Here is a 22,912-nt window from a genome sequence, read left to right on the forward strand (position 1 = left end):
CATCTACCCCTCCATACCCCCCACCTCCAATACCAAGGAACTAGCATCTACCCCTCCACCTCCCCCACCTCCAATACCAAGGAACTAGCATCTACCCCTCCATCTACCCCCACCTCCAATACCAAGGAACTAGCATCTATCTACCACTCCCACCTCTTATACCAAGGAACTAGCATCTACCACTCCATCTACCCCCACCTCCAAAACCAAGGAACTAGCATCTACCCTCCATCTACCCCCCATCTACCACTCCATCTACCCCCCACCTACAATACCAAGGAACTAGCATCTACCCCTCCACCTACCCCCACCTCCAATACCACTCCACCCCTCCACCTACCCCCCCACCTCCAATACCAAGGAACTAGCATCTACCCCTCCACCTACCACTCCATCTACCCCCACCTCCAAAACCAAGGAACTAGCATCTACCCCTCCATCTACCCCTCCATCTACCACTCCATCTACCCCCCACCTCCCAATACCAAGGAACTAGCATCTACCCCTACCCCCACCTCCAATACCAAGGAACTAGCATCTACCCCCCACCTCCCCCCACCTCCAATACCAAGGAACTAGCATCTACCCTCCATACCACTCCATCCCCCCACCTCCAATACCAAGGAACTAGCATCTACCACTCCATCTACCCCCACCTCCAAAACCAAGGAACTAGCACCTACCCCTCCTCTGATATCAAGGAACTAGCATCTACCCCCCATCTCCCCCCCACCTCCAATACCAAGGAACTAGCATCTAAGGAACTAGCATCTACCATCTACCACTCCATCTACCCCCCACCTCCAATACCAAGGAACTAGCATCTACCCCTCCACCTACCACTCCATCTACCCCCCACCTCCAATACCAAGGAACTAGCATCTACCACTCCATCCATCTACCAAGGAACTCATCTACCCCTCCATCTCCCCCCACCTCCAATACCAAGGAACTAGCATCTACCACTCCATCTATCACTCCATCTACCCCCCACCTCCAAAACCAAGGAACTAGCATCTACCCCTCCATCTACCACTCCATCTACCCCCCACCTCCAATACCAAGGAACTAGCATCTACCACTCCATCTACCACTCCATCTACCCCCCACCTCCAATACCAAGGAACTAGCATCTACCCCTCCATCTACCACTCCATCTACCCCCACCTCCAATACCAAGGAACTAGCATCTACCCCTCCATCTACCACTCCATCTACCCCCCCACCTCCAATACCAAGGGACTAGCATCTACCCTCCATCTACCATCCATCTACCCCCCACCTCCAATACCAAGGAACTCCACCCCTCCATCTACCCCCCTACCCCCCCACCTCCAATACCAAGGGACTAGCATCTACCACTCCATCTACCCCCCCCCCTCCATTACCTTAACTAACTCTTCAAACTAAAAGTTACAGTGGGAAAGACCAGATAATACAAGTTGGATTGAAAAACAGGCCTGTTTCCCCCCTCCCCTTTCTGTTCCCTTTGGTCCAGATATTGAATGCAGCTATCAAATGGCCCCCTATTCAATACGTACTACTGCACTACTTTATCCCTATAGGGCTCTAGTCACTATATAGGGAGTCGGATGCCATTTTGGGACACAGATAATAGCACACCCAACGTATCTACAGAACACATAAATAAAGTGACAGTGTGTTATTTCAGGCCTGGTTGTCATGGAGAACAAGGACGGGGGATAATGTAAACTTAGCCTGAAGCTACTGGGTGTCATGGAGAACAAGGACGGGGGATAATGTAAACTTAGCCTGAAGCTACTGGGTGTCATGGAGAACAAGGACGGGGATAATGTAAACTTAGCCTGAAGCTAATGGGTGTCATGGAGAACAAGGACGGGGGATAATGTAAACTTAGCCTGAAGCTACTGGGTGTCATGGACAGGAGAAAATGTAAACTTAGCCTGAAGCTAATGGGTGTCATGGAGAACAAGGACGGGGATAATGTAAACTTAGCCTGAAGCTACTGGAGAACAAGGACGGGGGATAATGTGTCATGGAGAACAAGGACGGGGGATAATGTAAACTTAGCCTGAAGCTGAAGCTACTGGCTACTGTGTCATGGAGAACAAGGACGGGGGATAATGTAAACTTAGCCTGAAGCTACTGGGTGTCATGGAGAACAAGGACGGGGGATAATGGAGAACAAGGACAGGAGATAAAAACTTAGCCTGAAGCTACTGGGTGTCATGGAGAACAAGGACGGGGGATAATGTAATCTCAGCCTGAAGCTACTGGGTGTCATGGAGAGCAAGGACGGGGATGTAAACTTAGCCTGAAGCTACTGGGTGTCATGGAGAACAAGGACGGGAAATAATGTAAACTTAGCCTGAAGCTATATGGAGAACAAGGACGGGGGATGTAAACTCAGCCTGAAGCTACTGGGTGTCATGGAGAACAGGACGGGGGATAATGGGTGTCATGGAGAACAAGGACGGGGATAATGTAAACTTAGCCTGAAGCTACTGGGTGTCATGGAGAACAAGGACTTAGCCTGAAGCTATAATGTAAACTTAGCCTGAAGCTACTGGGTGTCATGGAGAACAAGGACGGAGATAATGTAAACTTAGCCTGAAGCTACTGGGTGTCATGGAGAACAAGGACGGGGGATAATGTAAACTTAGCCTGAAGCTACTGGGTGTCATGGAGAACAAGGACGGGGGATAATGTAAACTTAGCCTGAAGCTACTGGGTGTCATGGAGAACAAGGACAGGAGATAATGTAAACTTAGCCTGAAGCTAATGGGTGTCATGGAGAACAAGGACGGGGGATAATGTAAACTTAGCCTGAAGCTGGGTCATGGAGAACAAGGACAGGAGATAATGGGCCTGATAATGTGTCAAACTTAGCCTGAAGCTACTGGGTGTCATGGAGAACAAGGACAGGAGATAATGTAAACTTAGCCTGAAGCTACTGGGTGTCATGGAGAACAAGGACGGGGGATAATGTAAACTTAGCCTGAAGCTACTCGGTGTCATGGAGAACAAGGACGGGGATAATGTAAACTTAGCCTGAAACTAATGGGTGTCATGGAGAACAAGGACAGGGACGGGGATAATGTAAACTTAGCCTGAAGCTACTGGGTGTCATGGAGAACAAGGACGGGGATAATGTAAACTTAGCCTGAAGCTACTGGGTGTCATGGAGAACAAGGACAGGGGATAATGTAAACTTAGCCTGAAGCTACAATACATGGTTATAGGAAGGCTCTCTATTCCCTCTCTCTCTCCTCTCTGTTCTCTCTTTCTCTTCTACCCCCCTCTCTCTCTCTCCTCTCTGTTCTCTCTTTCTCTTCTACCCCCCCTCTATTCCCCCTCTCTCTCCTCTCTGTTCTCTCTTTCTCTTCTACCCCCCTCTCTCTCCTCTCTTTCTCTTCTACCCCCTCTCTATTCCCTCTCTCTCTCCTCTCTGTTCTCTCTTTCTCTTCTACTCCTCTCTCTATTCCCTCTCTCTCTCCTCCCTCTCTTCCTTCCCCTTCTCTCTTCCAGCCTTTCATCATTATTTCCTTCTAATCTCCTATTCTGTAATCTTCCCTTCTATATTCCTCCAAAATATTTCCCCTTTTCCTCCCATCTCCAAACCAGTGTCATTGAACGGGGTGGTGCGTCTTGTATGATTGGGCCGTGGAGACATTCATCTTTCACAGCAAACTGTTTCTCATAGCTGTAAACAGACGTAATGTAGCGTATCAACAACATCATCAAATTCATTATTTACGTTTTGCGCTGACAACGCTGACAACACTGCTGTGCTTTAGGGAGAGAAAACAGGGGAAGAGACTCGTATAAAAAATAACAATAAAACTTCTTCCAGATTACAACTGTAAACGATCAAGCTGTCCAAATGTACCCCATGTTGTAAATGTTTGGCTTCTTCGGTTTGTCTCACTGTGTAACAGCGTTTGTAGACGTGACAATAACATCAACACAGACTGGCGGTATATATTAAATGCATAGGACACATAACATATAGAAACATACAGCAACATATGTCTTTACACAACATATATAACGTCTACTAAATGGCTCACCTTTTCTTCAGGAGGAGGATGACTCCGAGGAAGATGATGACAAAGAGGAGGATGCCCGCGATTACGCCGGTTATCTTCACTGTGTTGTCTGTCTGTTTCTCTGGCTCCACAGCGACAGGCTTATGGGTGGCCTCTCCTATACAACAACAAGACAACATTAACAACTACACAAAGAGGCTTATGGGTGGCCTCTCCTATACAACAACAAGACAACATTAACAACTACACAAAGAGGCTTATGGGTGGCCTCTCCTATACAACAACAAGACAACATTAACAACTACACAAAGAGGCTTATGGGTGGCCTCTCCTATACAACAACAAGACAACATTAACAACTACACTAACAGGCTTATGGGTGGCCTCTCCTATACAACAACAAGACAACATTAACAACTACACAAACAGGCTTATGGGTGGCCTCTCCTATACAACAACAAGACAACATTAACAACTACACAAAGAGGCTTATGGGTGGCCTCTCCTATACAACAACAAGACAACATTAACAACTACACAAAGAGGCTTATGGGTGGCCTCTCCTATACAACAACAAGACAACATTAACAACTACACAAAGAGGCTTATGGGTGGCCTCTCCTATACAACAACAAGACAACATTCACAACTACACAACGAGGCTTATGGGTGGCCTCTCCTATACAACAACAAGACAACATTAACAACTACACAAAGAGGCTTATGGGTGGCCTCTCCTATACAACAACAAGACAACATTAACAACTACACAAAGAGGCTTATGGGTGGCCTCTCCTATACAACAACAAGACAACATTAACAACTACACAACGAGGCTTATGGGTGGCCTCTCCTATACAACAACAAGACAACATTAACAACTACACAAAGAGGCTTATGGGTGGCCTCTCCTATACAACAACAAGACAACATTAACAACTACACAAACCGGCTTATGGGTGGCCTCTGCTATACAACAACAAGACAACATTAACAACTACACAAACATGCTTATGGGTGGCCTCTCCTATACAACAACAAGACAACATTAACAACTACACAACAACAAGACAACATTAACAACTACACAAAAGGCTTATGGGTGACATTCAACTACACAAAGAGGCTTATGGGTGACCTCTCCTATACAACAACAGGCTTATGGGCGACCTCTCCTATACAACAACAGGCTTATGGGCGACCTCTCCTATACAACAGGCTTATGGGTGACCTCTCCTATACAACAACAGGCTTATGGGTGATCTCCTATACAACAACAGGCTTATGGGTGACCTCTCCTATACAACTGGCTTATGGGTGACCTCTCCTATACAACAACAGGCTTATGGGTGACCTCTCCTATACAACTGGCTTATGGGCGACCTCTCCTATACAACAGGCTTATGGGTGACCTCTCCTATACAACAGGCTTATGGGTGACCTCTCCTATACAACAACAGGCTTATGGGTGACCTCTCCTATACAACAACAGGCTTATGGGTGACCTCTCCTATACAACAGGCTTATGGGCGACCTCTCCTATACAACAACTGGCTTATGGGTGACCTCTCCTATACAACAGGGTTATGGGCGACCTCTCCTATACAACAGGGTTATGGGTGACCTCTCCTATACAACAGCATACGAAGACGTTAGTAGATATCTCCTACTGTTACTTATTACTAATATGCCTAGCTATTTTACTAAACTAGGTGAAATCCCCAGTGGTCCTAAGTGGTGATCGTGTAATAGATCCACCTCCATTGATCTGGTCTAATAGGTCTTGTCCATGTTCTGTTTAGCCGGTCGTATTGCGTTTAAGGAAGACACATCCCTAACCTTTTAATATTGTACTTACAGTGCCTTTCAGAATGTATTCCGACCCCTTTGGCATGTTTTTGTTACGTTAGAGACTTAATCTAAAAAATGGATTAAATAAATTAAAAATTAAAAATAAACCTTATTAATCTACACACAATAACCCATAATGACAAAAGGGAAAACTAGTTTTCAGACATTTTTGCTAATTTATAAAAACAATACAAAACAGAAATATGTTATTTACATAAGTATTCTGACCCTTTGCTATGAGACTCTAAATTTGAGCTCAGGTGCATCCTGTTTCCATTGATCATCCTTGAGATGTTTCTACAACTTGATTGGAGTCCACCTGGTGGTAAATAGAATTGATTGGACATGATTTGGAAAGGAACACACCTGTCTGTCTATATAAGGTCCCACAGTTGACAGGTGCATGTCAGAGCTAAAACCAAGCCATGAGGTTGAAGGAATTGTCCGTAGAGCTCCGAGACAGGATTGTGTCGAGGTACATACCTGGGGAAGGGTACCAAAACATTTCTGCAGCATTGAAGGTCCCCAAGAACACAGTGGCCTCCATCATTCTTTAATGCAAGAAGTTAGGAACCACCAACACTCTTCCTAGAGCTGGCTGCCCGGACAAACGGAGCAATCGGAGGAGAAGAGCCTTGGTCAGGGAGGTGACCAAGAACCCAACAGTCACTATGACAGAGCTCCAGAGTTCTTCTGTGGAGATGAGAGAACCTTCCAGAAGGACAACCATCTCTGCAGCACTCCACCAATCAGGCCTTTATGGTAGAGTGGCCAGACAGAAGCCACTCCTCAGTAAAAGGCACATGACAGCCCGATGGTCACTCTGACAGAGCCCCAGAGTTCCTCTGTGGAGATGAGAGAACCTTCCAGAAGGACAACCATCTCTGCAGCACTCCACCAATCAAGGCCTTTATATCCATAGCGGTTGCATTTGGTTTTAAGGTCTCTCAAATAGGCCTGTAAACTGCTAGTGAACCTTCTATCTCAAATAGCATTCCATAAAAATGTTGATGTCTTTTCTACCCACAGCTTTAATAAATCAGACGCCATACTCTTAGCAAGTGGGCCTGTTTAGCGTAACTATACAGTATTCTCCAGTCACTAAATATCACTATATGGGCCTGTTTAGCGTAACTATACAGTATTCTCCAGTGACTAAATGTCACTATATGTGCCTGTTTAGGGTAACTATACAGTATTCTCCAGTCACTAAATATCACTATATGGGCCTGTTTAGGGTAACTATACAGTATTCTCCAGTCACTAAATATCACTATATGGGCCTGTTTAGGGTAACTATACAGTATTCTCCAGTCACTAAATATCACTATATGGGCCTGTTTAGGGTAACTATACAGTATTCTCCAGTCACTAAATATCACTATATGGGCCTGTTTAGGGTAACTATACAGTATTCTCCAGTCACTAAATATCACTATATGGGCCTGTTTAGGGTGATGGTATACTCTCCTGCTCACCTCCACCTCTAGTATCAGTCTAAAGTAGTGCACTATATAGGGAATGGGATTCTATAGGACTCTGATCTAAAGTAGTGCACTATATGGGAATGGGATTCTATAGGACTCTGGTCTAAAGTAGTGCACTATATAGGGAATAGGGTTCTATAGGACTCTGGTCTAAAGTAGTGCACTACATAGGGAATAGGGCCCCATAGGGCTCTGGTCTAAAGTAGTGCACTACATAGGGAATAGGGCACTGGTCTAAAGTAGTGTACTATATAGGGAATAGGGCTCTGGTCTAAAGTAATCTACTATATAGGGAATAGGGCTCTGGTCTAAAGTAGTGTACTATATAGGGAATAGGGCTCTGGTCTAAAGTAGTGCACTGAATAGGGAATAGGGCCCCATAGGGCTCTGGTCTAAAGTAGTGCACTATATAGGGAATAGGGCCCCATAGGGCTCTGGTCTAAAGTAGTGCACTATATAGGGTATAGGGCCCCATAGGGCTATGGTCTAAAGTAGTGCACTATATAGGGTATAGGGCCCCATAGGGCTGTGGTCTAAAGTAATGCACTACATAGGGAATAGGGCTCTGGTCTAAAGTAGTGTACTATATAGGGAATAGGCAGTGCAATTTGGGACGCATATTCGGGGTCTGAGGAAAAAAACGACCACGTAGTTAGACTTCCAACAGTCTATATGTCAGCTGTCTTCTGGATACATAATGAACTAGACATTATGATACAAATCTTTGCTTGACTGGGTTTATTCTCTCTCTCTCTCTCTCTCTCTCGCTCTCTCGCTCTCTCTCTCGCTCTCTCTCTCGCTCTCTCTCTCGCTCTCTCTCTCGCTCTCTCTCTCGCTCGCTCTCTCTCACAGCTCTCTCTCTCGCTCTCTCTCTCGCTCGCTCTGGACTCTCGCTCTCTCTCTCTCTGTCTCTCACGGTCTCTCACAGTCTCTCACAGTCTCTCACGGTCTCTCACGGTCTCTCACGGTCTCTGTCTTTCTCGCTCTCTCTAATTGTTCTCTCTCTCTCTCTGTCTCTCACGGTCTCTGTCTCTCTCTCTCTCTTTGCTCTCTCTAATTGTTCTCTCTCTCTCTCTCTCTCTCTGTCTCTGTCTCTCTCACTCTCTCTAATTGTTCTCCCTCTCTCTCTCTCTCTCTCTCTCTCTGTCTGTCTCTCTCGCTCTCTCTAATTGTTCTCTTTATCTCTCTCTCTCTTTCACTCTCTCTCTCTAATTTTTCTCTCTCTCTCTCTCTAATTGTTCTCTTTCTCTCTCTCTCTCTCTCACTCTCTCTCTAATTTTTTTCTCTCTCTCTCTCTCTCTAATTGTTCTCTTCAATCTCTCTCTCTTTTTCTCTCTCTCTCTGTGTGTGTGGTTGACATGTTCTCTCCATCTATCTAATACGTTGATTAGATTCAAATATAGATGTTTAACTGGTAGGAAAACAACACCGGTGTGAACGATTCACTATCAACTTGCTCTGATTGAATGGCTTTCCCTTTTCCAGGACAATCTGATAACTACAGACTAGTCTGACAGGGAGAGAGGAGAAAGAACGAACGAGATACATATATACGGAGAGAATCCCTGGTTGAGTTGGAAAACTACAAATGTCTACAGTGTCCAACTAGGTCCAAGTTTGTAAATGTTATCCACAAGGCAAATCCAGTTAAGAAACAAATTCTTCTTGACAATGACGGCCTACCCCCGGGGCCAAACCCGGATGACGCTGGGGCCAATTGTGCGCCGCCCTACGGGACTCCCGATTGCGTCCGGTTGTGATACAGACTGGATTCGAACCAGGGTGTCTGTAGTGACGCCTCTAGCACTGAGATGTAGTGCCTTAGACCACTGCGCCGCTCGGGAGGATTGTCAGTCCACACAGAGAACAGAGACAGGGATATTGGTGTCAGATACATGCAGCTAGATCTACCGTATATCACGAGGAACACAATACATTATTATAGCCGATATGCTTCCTTCTGTCAATGCTACAGGACAGCTCACTAAAATCTATATATAATATATATATATATAATGAGACATATTCATTAAATCGGATTCGATTTAGCACATTACATGAGGATGTACTGAAGCCTTGTTTGGATGCTTCACCATAGGACAGGTGTTGTACTGTTAGGATGCTTCACTATAGGACAGGTGGGGTACTGTTAGGATGCTTCACTATAGGACAGGTGGGGTACTGTTAGGATGCTTCACCATAGAACAGGTGTGGACTGTTAGGATGCTTCACTATAGATCAGGTGTTGTACTGTTAGGATGCTTCACTATAGGACAGGTGTTGTACTGTTAGGATGCTTCACCATAGGACAGGTGTTGTACTGTTAGGATGCTTCACTATAGGACAGGTGTTGTACTGTTAGGATGCTTCACCATAGAACAGGTGTGGACTGTTAGGATGCTTCACTATAGATCAGGTGTTGTACTGTTAGGATGCTTCACTATAGATCAGGTGGGGTACTGTTAGGATGCTTCACTATAGATCAGGTGTTGTACTGTTAGGATGCTTCACCATAGAACAGGTGTGGACTGTTAGGATGCTTCACTATAGGACAGGTGTTGTACTGTTAGGATGCTTCACTATAGGACAGGTGGGGTACTGTTAGGATGCTTCACTATAGGACAGGTGTTGTACTGTTAGGATGCTTCACTATAGGACAGGTGGGGTACTGTTAGGATGCTTCACTATAGGACAGGTGTTGGGTACTGTTAGGATGCTTCACTATAGGACAGGTGTTGTACTGTTAGGATGCTTTACCATAGAACAGGTGTGTGTGTGTGTGTGTGTGTGTGTGTGTGTGTGTGTGTGTGTGTGTGTGTGTGTGTGTGTGTGTGTGTGTGTGTGTGTGTGGTAAGTAAAGAAATAAAACAACAGTAAAAAGACATTTAAAAGAAGAGTAGCAAGGCTTTATACAGACACCGGTTAGTCAGGCTGATTGAGGTAGTATGTACATGTAGATATGGTTAAAGTGACTATGCATATATAATGAACAGAGAGTAGCAGTAGCGTAAAAGAGGGGTTGGTGGGTGGCGAGACACAATGCAGACAGCCCGTTTAGCCACTGTGCGAGAGCACTGGTTGGTCGGGCCGATTAGGTAGTATGTACATGAATGTATAGTTAAAGTGACTATGCATGTATGATAAACAGAGTAGCAGCAGCGTAAAAAGAGGGGTTTGGGGGGGGCACACAAGGCAAATAGTCTGGGTAACCATTTGATTACCTGTTCAGGAGTCTTATGGCTTGGAGGTAAAAACTGTTGAAGTCTTTTTGTCCTAGACTTGGCACTCCGGTACTGCTTGCCATGCGGTAGGAGAGAGAACAGTCTATGACTGGGGTGGCTGGGGTCTTTGACAATTTTTAGGGCCTTCCTCTGACACCGCCTGGTGTAGAGGTCCTGGATGGCAGGCAGCTTTGCCCCAGTGATGTACTGGGCCGTGCGCACTACCCTCTGAAGTGCCTTGCGGTTGGAGGCCGAGAAGTTGCCGTACCAGGCAGTGATGCAACCAGTCAGGACTCTCGATGTTGCAGCTGTAGAACCTTTTGAGGATCTGTGGACCCATGCCAAATCTTTTTAGTTTCCTGAGAGGGAATAGGCTTTGTCGTGCCCTCTTCACAACTATCTTGGTGTGTTTGGACCATTCTAGTTTGTTGTTGATGTGGACACCAAGGAATTTGAAGCTCTCAACCTGCTCCACTACACCCCCTTCGATGAGAATGGGGGCGTGCTCGGTGCTCCTTTTCCTGTAGTCCACAATCATCTCCTTAGTCTTGGTTACGTTGAGGGATAGGCTGTTATTCTGGCACCAACCGGCCAGGTCTCTAACCTCCACCCTATAGGCTGTCTCTTCGTTGTCGGTGATCAGGCCAACCCCTGTTGTGTCGTCAGCAAACTTAATGATGGTGTTGGAGTCGTGCATGGCCATGCAGTCGTGGGTGAACAAAGAGTACAGGATGGGACTGAGCACGCACCCCTGGGGAGCTCCAGTGTTGAGGATCAGCGTGGCAGATGTGTTGTTACCTACCCTTACCACCTGGGTGCAGCCCGTCAGGAAGTCCAGGATCCAGTTGCAGAGGGAGGTGTTTTGTCCCAGGTTCCTTAGCTTAGTGATGAGCTTTGAGGGTACTATGGTGTTGAACGCTGAGCTGTAGTCAATGAACAGCATTCTCACATAGGTGTTCCTTTTGTCCAGGTGGAAAAGGCCAGTGTAGAATGCAATAGAGATTGCATCATCTGTGTATCTGTTAGGGCGGTATGCAAATTGGAGTGGGTTTCTGGGATAATGGTGCTGATGTGAGCCATTACCAGCCTTTCAAAGCACTTCATGGCAATGGACGTGAGTGCTACGGGTCTGTAGTCATTTAGGCATATTCTTGGGCACAGGGACTATGGTGGTCTGCTTGAAGCATGTTGGTATTACAGACTCAATCAGGGACATGTTAAAAATTTCAGTGAAGACACCTGCCAGTTGGTCAGCACATCCCCGGAGCACACGTCCTGGTAATCTGTCTGGCCCCGCAGCCTTATGTATGTTCACCTCTTTAAAGGTCTTACTCATGTCGGCTACGGAGAGCGTGATCACGCAGTCATCCAGAACAGCTGATGCTCTCATGCATGCCTCAGTGTTGCTTGCCTCGAAGCGAGCATAGAAGTGATTTAGCTCGTCTGGTAGGCTCGTGTCACTGGGCAGCTTGCGGCTGTGCTTCCTTTTGTAGTCTGTAATAGTTTGCAAGTCCTTCCATATCCAACGAGCGTCGGAGTCGGTGTGGTATGATTCAATCTTAGCCCTGTATTGACACTTAGCCTGTTTGATGGTTCGTCGCAGGGCATAGCGGGATTTCTTGTAAGCTTCTGGGTTAGAGTCCCGCACATTGAAAGCGGCAGCTCTACCCTTTAGTTCAGTGCAAATTTTGCCTGTAATCCATGGTTTCTGGTTGGGGTATGTACGTACAGTCACTGTGGGGAAGACGTCCTCAATGCACTTATTGATAAAGCCAGTGACTGATGTGGTGTATTCCTCAATGTCATCGGAAGAATCCCGAACATGTTCCAGTCTGTGATAGTAAAACAGTCCTGTCGTTTAGCATCTGCTTCATCTGATCATTTTTTTATAGACCGAGTCACTGGTGCTTCCTGCTTTAATTTTTGCTTGTAAGCAGGAATCAGGAGGATAGAGTTGTGGTCGGATTTGCCAAATTGAGGGCGAGGGAGGGCTTTGCACGCATCTCTGTGTTGAGGTACAGGTGATCGATAATTTTCTTTCCTCTGGTTGCACATTTAACAAGTTGATAGAGAACTGATTTAAGTTTCCCTGCATTAAAGTCTCTGGCCACTCGGAGCGCCGCCTCTGGGTGAGTGGTTTCCTGTTTGCTTATTTCCTTATACAGCTGACTGAGTGCGGTCTTAGTGCCAGCATCTGTCTGTGGTGTTAAATAAACAGCCACGAAAAGTATATCTGAGAACTCTCTAGGCAAGTAGTGTGGCCTGCAGTTTATCACAATATACTCTACTTCAGGCGAGCAAAATCTAGAGACTTCCTTAGATTTTGTACACTAGCTGTTGTTTACAAATATGCACAGACTGCCCCCCCTCGTCTTACAAGTGTGCTGTTCTATCCTGCCGGTGCAGCGTGTATCCCGCTAGCTGAATATCCATGTCGTCATTCAGCCACGATTCTGTGAAGCATAGGATATTACAGTTTTTGATGTCCCGTTGGTAGGATATTCGTGATTGTACCTCGTCTAGTTAATTGTCCAATGATTGCTTGTTGGCGAGTAATATTGATGGTAACGGCAGCTTTCCTAGTTGTCTTCTGCGGGTCCGGACGAGGCAATCAGCTCTTCGTCCTCTGCATCGCTTCCTTTTGCGAATAATTGGGATGTCTGCCCTGGGGGGTGTTTGGATAATATCGTGTGAGTCCTGCTTGTTGTTGTTGTTGAATGTATCTTAGTCTAATCCGAGGTGAGTGATCGCTGTCCTGATATCTAGAAGCTAATTTCTTCCGTAAGATACAGTTGCTAAACGTTATGTACAAAATAATTTACAAATAACGCAAAAACCCCACATAATACCACAATTGGTTAGGAGAAGAGTAAAACGGCGGCCATCTCCTCCGGCGCCATTTCTTCATACCGCTACACTAGGATTTGATGTAGCCCAGCAGTAACACATTATTAAAATAATCAAAGGCTTGATGATTAGTTGCTTATTTGAAACAGGTGTGAATTAGTGTTGGGCAAGAACTAAAATGTGCATCTGATTGGTGTCCCCTTGCAATATACTGATCTAGACTATACTATCCAATCAGACAGAGATATTAGGACAGACAGAGAAGCTAGTCTGTTGAACGGAGTAATTAGGACAGACAGAGAAGCTAGTCTGTTGGACAGAGAAGCTAACCTGTTGGATAGAGTAATTAGGACAGACAGAGAAGCTAGCCTGTTGGATAGAGTAATTAGGACAGACAGAGAAGCTAGCCTGTTGGATAGAGTAATTAGGACAGACAGAGAAGCTAGCCTGTTGGATAGAGTAATTAGGACAGACAGAGAAGCTAGCCTGTTGGACGGAGAAAATAGTCTGTTGGATAGAGAAGCTAGCCTGTTGGACGGAGAAGCTAGCCTGTTGGGCAGAGAAGCTAGTCTGTTGGATAGAGTAATTAGGACAGACAGAGAAGCTAGCCTGTTGGATAGAGTAATTAGGACAGACAGAGAAGCTAGCCTGTTGGATAGAGTAATTAGGACAGACAGAGAAGCTAGCCTGTTGGACGGAGAAAATAGTCTGTTGGATAGAGAAGCTAGCCTGTTGGACGGAGAAGCTAGCCTGTTGGGCAGAGAAGCTAGCCTGTTGGACAGAGAAGCTAGCCTGTTGGACAGAGTAATCGAGACATACAGAGAAGCTAGCCTGTTGGACGGAGAAGCTAGCCTGTTGGGCGGAGAAGCTAGCCTGTTGGACAGAGAAGTTAGCCTGTTGGACAGAGTAATCGAGACATACAGAGAAGCTAGCCTGTTGGGTGGAGTAATTAGGAGAGACAGAGAAGCTAGCCTGTTGGACAGAGAAGCTAACCTGTTGGACGGAGAAGCTAGACTGTTGGACAGAGAAGCTAGCCTGTTGGACGGAGAAGCTAGCCTGTTGGACAGAGAAGCTAGCCTGTTGGACGGAGAAGCTAGCCTGTTGGACAGAGTAATTAGGACAGACAGAGAAGCTAGCCTGTTGGACGGAGTAATTAGGACAGACAGAGAAGCTAGCCTGTTGGACAGAGAAGCTAGCCTGTTGGACGGAGAAGCTAGCCTGTTGGACAGAGTAATCGAGACAGACAGAAGCAAGGCAAAGTGCAGGGCAGAGAGTCTACAAATGCATGTTATTAACAAACCCCCCTCCCATGCTGTCTCATACATGTAGGTGATGCTCCAGAGATGGGTTGAGCTGAGAGTCTAACCTGTTAGTTGGTCGTCACCAGCCGCTGGCGCGATGCGGATGTACGGAGTAGTGAGCTGAGTCACCAGTATGGCAGCTGAGAGGAGGTACAGTGTCCATGCAGAGAGAGAGGGAGAGCAGGAGGGGCGAGCGAGCGAGAAGGGAGAGAGATAGAGAGGCCAGACTGAAACTCAAAATAGCCATACAAGCAAAATCTCAGTCACCAGGCAACATTAATGCAGAAAGAAAAACACTCATTGTTACAGAAGATTCTGTATTTTCTTGCTCGATACTAAAAGAGCTGTATCTGACCTTAGACTCTCGACTAACGGGTCACACGTGACTATACATACATAACCGTTTCAGTCTATTTCACCTGATGCATGTTGTCGTTAGCTCTCTCAACCGTGTGTAGCTCTCTGACCATCTCTTTCAGGTCAACTCGATTGGAACTCGATGTACTCGGCGCACCTTATTAATCTAACGAGGGGATGAGGCTGAGAGAGTTACTATCTACTATCCGCTCAATAGGAAATCTATTGTAGGGGCTTCGCTGAGGTGTGTGTAGCCAATGTGTCTGTGTGTCCATGTGTGTAGCTTGTGTGTGGTTGGATAAGTCTGTGTGTGCACGTGTGCATTAGACCAATCCCCCCCCCCCCAGGCATTATCAATCCCTCTGCTGATCAATAGTGTTTAAGCTGCTTCGCCTTAATGTCTGGACCAGCAAGACAAGCAGAATAACAGTGTGTGTGTGTGTGTGTGGTGTGTGTGTGACAAGCTGAGTAACAACGTGTGTGTGTGTGTGTGTGTGTGTGGTGTGTGTGTGTGACGAGCTGAGTAACAACGTGTGTGTGTGTGTGTGTGTGTGTGTGTGTGTGTGTGTGTGTGTGTGTGTGTGTGTGTGTGTGTGTGTGTGTGTGTGTGTGTGATGAGCTGAATAACAGTGCTTGAAGGAAAAAAACAGTGTTCCTGAGACATGTGAAAACAGACGTGTGAAAAAAAACTCCCGTGTGAGGCCCGTGTGAGGTTGTGTGAGGCCCGTGTGAGGTTGTGCCACACTGTTTCTCAACACTGTATTTCAAGGCTACATAAAGACTGTTGTTCTAATTAGTTCATGTCGTTAGCTCTCAAAAGGTGTGCAGGTCATGTTACAATACTAAACATGACGTCGTGGACGTCCTCAGTGAACCGCTTGGATTCAGGGACGTGAACACCGCTTGGATTCAGGGGCGTGAACACCGCTTGGATTCAGGGACGTGAACACCGCTTGGATTCAGGGACGTGAACACGTGACTTGGATTCAGGGACGTGAACCGCTTGGATTCAGGGGCGTGAACACCACCTGGATTCAGGGACGTGAACACCACCTGGATTCAGGGACGTGAACACCGCTTGGATTCAGGGATGTGAACCGCTTGGATTCAGGGACGTGAACCGCTTGGATTCAGGGACGTGAACACCGCTTGGATTCAGGGAAGTGAACACCGCTTGGATTCAGGGACGTGGACACCGCTTGGATTCAGGGGCGTGAACACCGCTTGGATTCAGGGACGTGAACCGCTTGGATTCAGGGACGTGAACACCGCTTGGATTCAGGGACGTGAACACCGCTTGGATTCAGGGACGTGAACACCGCTTGGATTCAGGGACGTGAACCGCTTGGATTCAGGGACGTGAACACCGCCTGGATTCAGGGACGTGAACACCGCTTGGATTCAGGGACGTGAACCGCTTGGATTCAGGGACGTGAACCGCTTGGATTCAAGGACTTGAACACCGCTTGGATTCAGGGACGTGAACACCGCTTGGATTCAGGGACGTGAACACGTGACTTGGATTCAGGGACGTGAACCGCTTGGATTCAGGGACGTGAACCGCTTGGATTCAGGGGCGTGAACACCGCTTGGATTCAGGGGCGTAAACACCGCTTGGATTCAGGGACGTGAACCCCGCTTGGATTCAGGGACGTGAACACCGCTTGGATTCAGGGACGTGGACACCGCTTGGATTCAGGGGCGTGAACACCGCTTGGATTCAGGGGCGTGAACACCGCTTGGATTCAGGGACGTGAACCCCGCTTGGATTCAGGGACGTGAACACCGCTTGGATTCAGGGACGTGAACCGCTTGGATTCAGGGACTTGAACACCGCTTGGATTCAGGGACGTAAACACCGCTTGGATTCAGGGACGTGAACACTGCTTGGATTCAGGGACGTGAACACCGCTTGGATTCAGGGACGTGAACACGTGACTTGGTGTGGTCCTACCTTTGGTGGCGACTCGGACACAGTCAATCTTGGTCTCCTGTGTGACAAGACAGAAAGAAGATCAAAATAACAGTTAGCTATGTGTGTGTGTGTGTGTGTCTTTACCTGTGATGACTGAAAAGAGGTTCCTTGCGTTAACGTTCCCCAATAAGAACCCCCCCCCCCCAAAAAAAATGCCGCTCAACAAAAGGGAACTAACAAATAAGCCACTGAAAACCAAATAGAAACCGGTGGGGTTTTAAAACGATTTCTGAAAGGCATTCACAGAGGGGGGTTCTACTAAGTGGTGGCCATGCAACTCCAGTTGGGTCTTAAAATATCCCACCACGGACACCCACTGGGCTGGGCTTTCAAAACCCATTTAAAAAAAACACTGACTGGACTTGATATCAGACAAAACTAAAATGAATAAACCCACTAACTAAGAATAAGAAGTGGGTGGAGCAAACAGGAGAAACACCAGGTAAAGACTCCGTTCAACAACGTAAAGACCAGGAGAAACACCAGGTAAAGACTCCGTTCAACAACGTAAAGACCAGGAGAAACACCAGGTAAAGACTCCGTTCAACAACGTAAAGACCAGGAGAAACACCAGGTAAAGGCTCCGTTCAACAACGTAAAGACCAGGAGAAACACCAGGTAAAGACTCCGTTCAACAACGTAAAGACCAGGAGAAACACCAGGTAAAGGCTCCATCCAAACAACGTAAAGACCAGGAGAAATACCAGGTAAAGACTCCGTTCAACAACGTAAATGTCAGGATTTGGCCTGGGTTGTTCCGGGTTTTTGTCAGTAGATGTCCCCATTGTGCTTTTTGTCCCTGTGTTTTTCCCTTGATCCCCATTATTGTTTGCACCTGTGTCTCGTTTCCCCTGATTGTATTTAAACCCTTTGTTTCCCTCAGTTCTGTGCTCTGTGTTTGTATGTTAGCACCCTGCCCTAGTGTTCTGTGTGCTCTTGTCGATTCCGGGTGACGTTCTTGTGGTATTCTGTTTTTTGTTTTTGTTTATTTTTGGTGAGTTTCTTTTGAGTTCTTTTGTGTTTTACCTACCACCTTTTGGATTTGCCATTTTTGTATTTTAGGATTTTTTCTTTATTAAATACACCGTCTTAAGTACTGCTGTGTCTGCCTCATCTTCTGGGTTCTGCTGTCTATTCGTGGCTCAGTTGGTTAAGTGACTGTTTCTCACTCCGGAGACCCAGGTTCGAAACCGGGTCCTGACAGAAACACAGAGCCAAAATGAACCCAGAGGCAGCCAGTTCCCAGGACCTTTTTGCCACGCTGTCCCACCACCAGGAGACTGTCCAACGCCACGAAGCCGCCCTGGTTCAGCAAGAGGCCTTAATGGCTAGACATTCTCATCTTCTGTCGGAGATGCTGACTTCCATTAAGCAAATATCTGATCGACTTACCCCGGCAACAGTTCCGTCCCAGTACCTCAAGTTCACGTACCCATGGCAGTTAACCCCTGGCTGAACCTCGTCTTCCACCTCCCCAACGGTTCTCAGGTGATCCAAGTGCTTGTAAAGGGTTTCTCACTCAATGTTCTCTCTCCTTTGAGCTGCAACCCTCGTCGTTTCCCACCGACCGGTCTAAGATCGCATATATCATCACCCTGCTGTCGGAAAAAGCCCTGGCCTGGGCTACTGCTGTGTGGGATGCCCATAGTTCCTGCTGTGCCAGCTACTCTGCCTTTGCTGAGGAATTCAAACGAGTGTTTCAAGGCCCAAGCAGTGGTTCTGACTCAGCCAAACAGCTCCTGACTCTCCATCAAGGTTGGCGCAGCGTGACGGACTATGCCATCCAGTTCCGCACGGTGGCAGCAGCGAGTGGCTGGAACAACGAGGCGCTCACGGTGTGCTTTCTGAAAGGCCTTTCCGACACTATCCAAGATGAACTGGCCACTCGGGAACCACCAGACAATCTCGAGTCCCTGATCAAGTTGGCCTCACGCATTGACCAGCGTCTGAGAGAGAGAGAACTCAACCGTAGACCTCTAGCTCCTATCAGTCCCAGCTCCGAGTCCCCACCTTTATCATCACTGGCTCCACCGGAACCCATGCAGATTGGACGCATCTCCCAGGCTGAGAGAGACCGCCGGATGAGGAGCGACGCTGTCTATATTGCGGCAAACCGGGCCATTTCCGTTCCACGTGTCCCGGGCTCCAGGGAAACGCTCTGTCCCGTACAGACCGGGGGAACTGTAACGGGAAACATAACCTCCTCCCATCCGTCCAACTCCCGTCTGCTCATTCCAGTCACCCTCTCCTGGGACAACCACAAGCTTCACCTTCAAGCCTTGGTAGACTCTGGAGCCGCAGGTAACTTCATGGATGGTGTCTGGGCGAAGGAGAATGGCGTTCCCTCTGAACTTCTAAGTGACCCCATGAGGGTTACTACATTGGATGGAAGCCCTTTGGGATCTGGACTTGTCACTCATGTCACTACCTCCTTGAGACTTTCAGTTTCACAACACCAGGAATTGATGAACTTTCATTTGATCTCCTGTTCCGAGTTCCCTCTCGTCCTTGGATACCCCTGGCTTCACAGCCATAACCCTCACATCGACTGGTCTGTGGGCACTATCAAGCAGTGGGGTCCTACGTGCCAAGCTACTTGTATTTTCCAGAATTCCCGAGTTCTACTCCCGAGTCTTTAGAATCCATCGACCTGACCCGAGTTCCCGAGTGTTACCATGACCTCAAACTGGTGTTTAGCAAACAGAGGGCCACCATGCTACCACCCCATAGATCTTACGATTGCCCCATCGACCTGTTTCCGGGCACTTGCCCCCCAGGGGTCGGATCTTTTCCCTATCTCCACCCGAACGAGCTGCTATGGATACCTACATCAAGGACTCTCTGGAAGCAGGCCTCATGTCCATCAACCTCCCCGGCGGGAGCAGGGTTTTTCTTTGTGGCCAAGAAAGATGGTGGGTTACGTCCTTGCATCGACTACCGGGGACTCAATGACATAACCGTCCGTAACCGTTACCCGCTACCCCTTATGGCCACAGCCTTCGAGCTGCTCCAGGAAGCAGTTGTTTTCACTAAGCTTGACCTGCGGAACGCATACCATCTTGTGCGGATCAGACCTGGTGACGAGTGGAAGACCGCTTTCAACACGCCTACTGGTCACTATGAATACTTGGTGATGCCCTTCGGCCTGACCAACGCCCCAGCGGTGTTCCAAGCGCTCATAAACGATGTGCTTAGGGATATGCTTAACATATTTGTGTTTGTTTACTTGGATGACATCCTCATCTTTTCGAGCTCCCTTCAAGAACACACTAAGCATGTCAGACAAGTACTCAAACGCCTCCTGGACAGCCATCTGTACGTTAAGCCGGAAAAATGTGAATTCCATTCATCCCGAGTACAATTCCTGGGATTTGTAGTGGAACCCGGTCGAATCCAAATGGACCCTAGGAAGGTAGGGGCGGTAGCGGATTGGCCCACCCCAAATCCGTTAAGGATGTTCAGCGTTTCCTGGGCTTCACAAACTTTACCGCAAGTTCATCAAGAACTTCAGTTTGGTGGCAGCTCCTCTCTCAGCTTTAACCAAAGGTGGCAATGCAAGGTTTTTTTGGGGAAGAGAAGCTGAGACGGCCTTCCAAGGACTCAAGCAGCGCATCCTCTCTGCTCCCATCCTGATACTACCGACTACGGATGAACCATTTGTGGTGGAGGTAGACGCATCAGAGGTTGGTGTTGGAGCTGTCCTGTCTCAGAGGGGTGAAGACAAGAAGCTTCATCCGTGCGCTTTCTTCTCACACCGGCTTACCCCGACTGAGAGGAACTACGATGTGGGGGATCGTGAACTCCTAGCGGTTAAGATGGCATTGAAGGAATGGAGACACTGGCTCGAGGGGCTTCTCACCCGTTTCAAGTGCTTACGGACCACAAAAATCTGGAGCATATCCAGCAGGCGAAGCGATTGAACTCTAGACAAGCTAGATGGTCTCTTTTCTTCAATCGATTCCAGTTTATCCTCACCTATCGGCCGGGTCGAAGAATCTCAAACCGGATGCCCTGTCCCGAGTCTACGCTCCTGCCATTCGAGATGACACGGACATGCCTGTCCTTCCTGCTGCTAAGATTGTGGCTCCGATCTCGTGGCAAGTTGAGGATACCGTGAGACGTGCTCAAGCTAGCGAACCGGACCCTAAAGGAGGCCCTGCCAATCGGTTGTTTGTCCCCAAGGCAGTGAGGACTCAGGTCCTTCTGTGGGGCACTCCTCTCGCCTCACCTGTCATCCGGGCGTAGGTCGCACCTTGGAGTTCATCCAGCGTAAGTTCTGGTGGCCTACCATAAGAGAAGACGTTGCCACTTTCGTCAATGCCTGCCCCGTGTGCTGCCAGGGCAAATCTTCTCACCTCCGCCCTCAAGGACTCCTTCATCCTTTACCTGTTCCCCACAGACCCTGGTCCCATATCTCATTGGACTTTATTACTGGACTTCCTCCATCCCATGGCAATACTACTATCCTAGTCATAATCGACAGGTTTTCAAAGGCGGCCAGGTTCGTCCCTCTGACTAAGTTACCTTCTGCCAAGGAAACGGCTGAGTTGGTAATTAATCATGTGTTCCGAGTCTTCGGCATTCCTCAAGATGTGGTTTCTGACAGAGGTCCCCAGTTCGCCTCAAGGTTTTGGAAGGCCTTCTGCCAACTCATGGGGGCTTCTGCCAGTCTATCTTCAGGGTATCATCCGGAGTCCAACGGCCAAACAGAGAGGATGAATCAAGAGCTGGAAACCACCCTCCGATGTATGACTCGTGACAACCCGTCCACATGGTCATCCTTTATTGTTTGGGCCGAATACGCGCACAACACCTTGCGCTCCTCCTCCACTGGTATGTCCCCGCACGAGTGTCAGTTTGGCTATGCTCCTCCATTGTTCCCGGACCAGGAGGCAGAAGTCAGAGTGCCTTCAGCCTTGAGGTTCGTCAGACGCTGTCGGCTTATGTGGAGGAAGACCCGTCTTAATCTGATGCGTTCCTCACAGAGGTATCAACAACAAGCCAACAGACGTCGCCGTCCCGGGCCTACCCTGCGCCCGGCCAGAGAGTCTGGCTTTCCACAAGAGACTTACCTCTACGGGTGGAGTCTCGCAAGCTGTCCCAAAAATACATCGGTCCCTTCAAGGTTGCCAGGAGAGTTAACCCAGTTTCTTATCGCCTTACACTTACCCAGATCCCTTAAGATTAATCCCACATTTCATGTGTCATTGTTAAAACCTGTTGTTTTTTCTCCCCTTGTCCCGGCAGACAGACCTCCCCCTCCGCCTCGTGTCATTGGAGGCCAGCCGGCTTATACCGTCCACCGGATACTGGATTCCCGCCGGGTGCAGCGGTCCTGGCAGTATCTGGTGGACTGGGAAGGCTACGGTCCTGAGGAGCGCTCCTGGGTTCCTGCCAAAGACATCCTGGACCCTGACCTCATTCGTCAGTTCAGGGTCCTCCACCCTGAGAGAGCTGGTAGGAACGTCAGGAGCCGTTCCTAGGGGGGGGGATTCTGTCAGGATTTGGCCTGGGTTGTTCCGGGTTTTTGTCAGTAGATGTCCCCATTGTGCTTTTTGTCCCTGTGTTTTTCCCTTGATCCCCATTATTGTTTGCACCTGTGTCTCGTTTCCCCTGATTGTATTTAAACCCTTTGTTTCCCTCAGTTCTGTGCTCTGTGTTTGTATGTTAGCACCCTGCCCTAGTGTTCTGTGTGCTCTTGTCGATTCCGGGTGACGTTCTTGTGGTATTCTGTTTTTTGTTTTTGTTTATTTTTGGTGAGTTTCTTTTTTGAGTTCTTTTGTGTTTTACCTACCACCTTTTGGATTTGCCATTTTTGTATTTTAGGATTTTTCTTTATTAA

The 22,912-nt window shown here is 47.7% G+C and overlaps 1 protein-coding gene across 1 annotated transcript in view; it reads right to left on the minus strand.

Moving 5' to 3' along the window:
* Positions 1–22,912, minus strand: part of LOC135531122 (receptor-type tyrosine-protein phosphatase mu-like) — a gene marked incomplete at its 5' end in the record, with an annotated part of 120,569 nt that overhangs the window by 78,411 nt on the left and 19,246 nt on the right. Inside the window, 2 exons of the mRNA XM_064959240.1 lie at positions 4,053–4,188; positions 17,050–17,086. Coding sequence (XP_064815312.1) covers positions 4,053–4,188; positions 17,050–17,086 — 173 coding nt within the window. The remainder of the gene's footprint in view (positions 1–4,052; positions 4,189–17,049; positions 17,087–22,912) is intronic.

This window comes from Oncorhynchus masou, unplaced genomic scaffold (assembly GCF_036934945.1).
Source record: "Oncorhynchus masou masou isolate Uvic2021 unplaced genomic scaffold, UVic_Omas_1.1 unplaced_scaffold_1522, whole genome shotgun sequence".
Taxonomy (NCBI): Eukaryota; Metazoa; Chordata; class Actinopteri; order Salmoniformes; family Salmonidae; genus Oncorhynchus; species Oncorhynchus masou.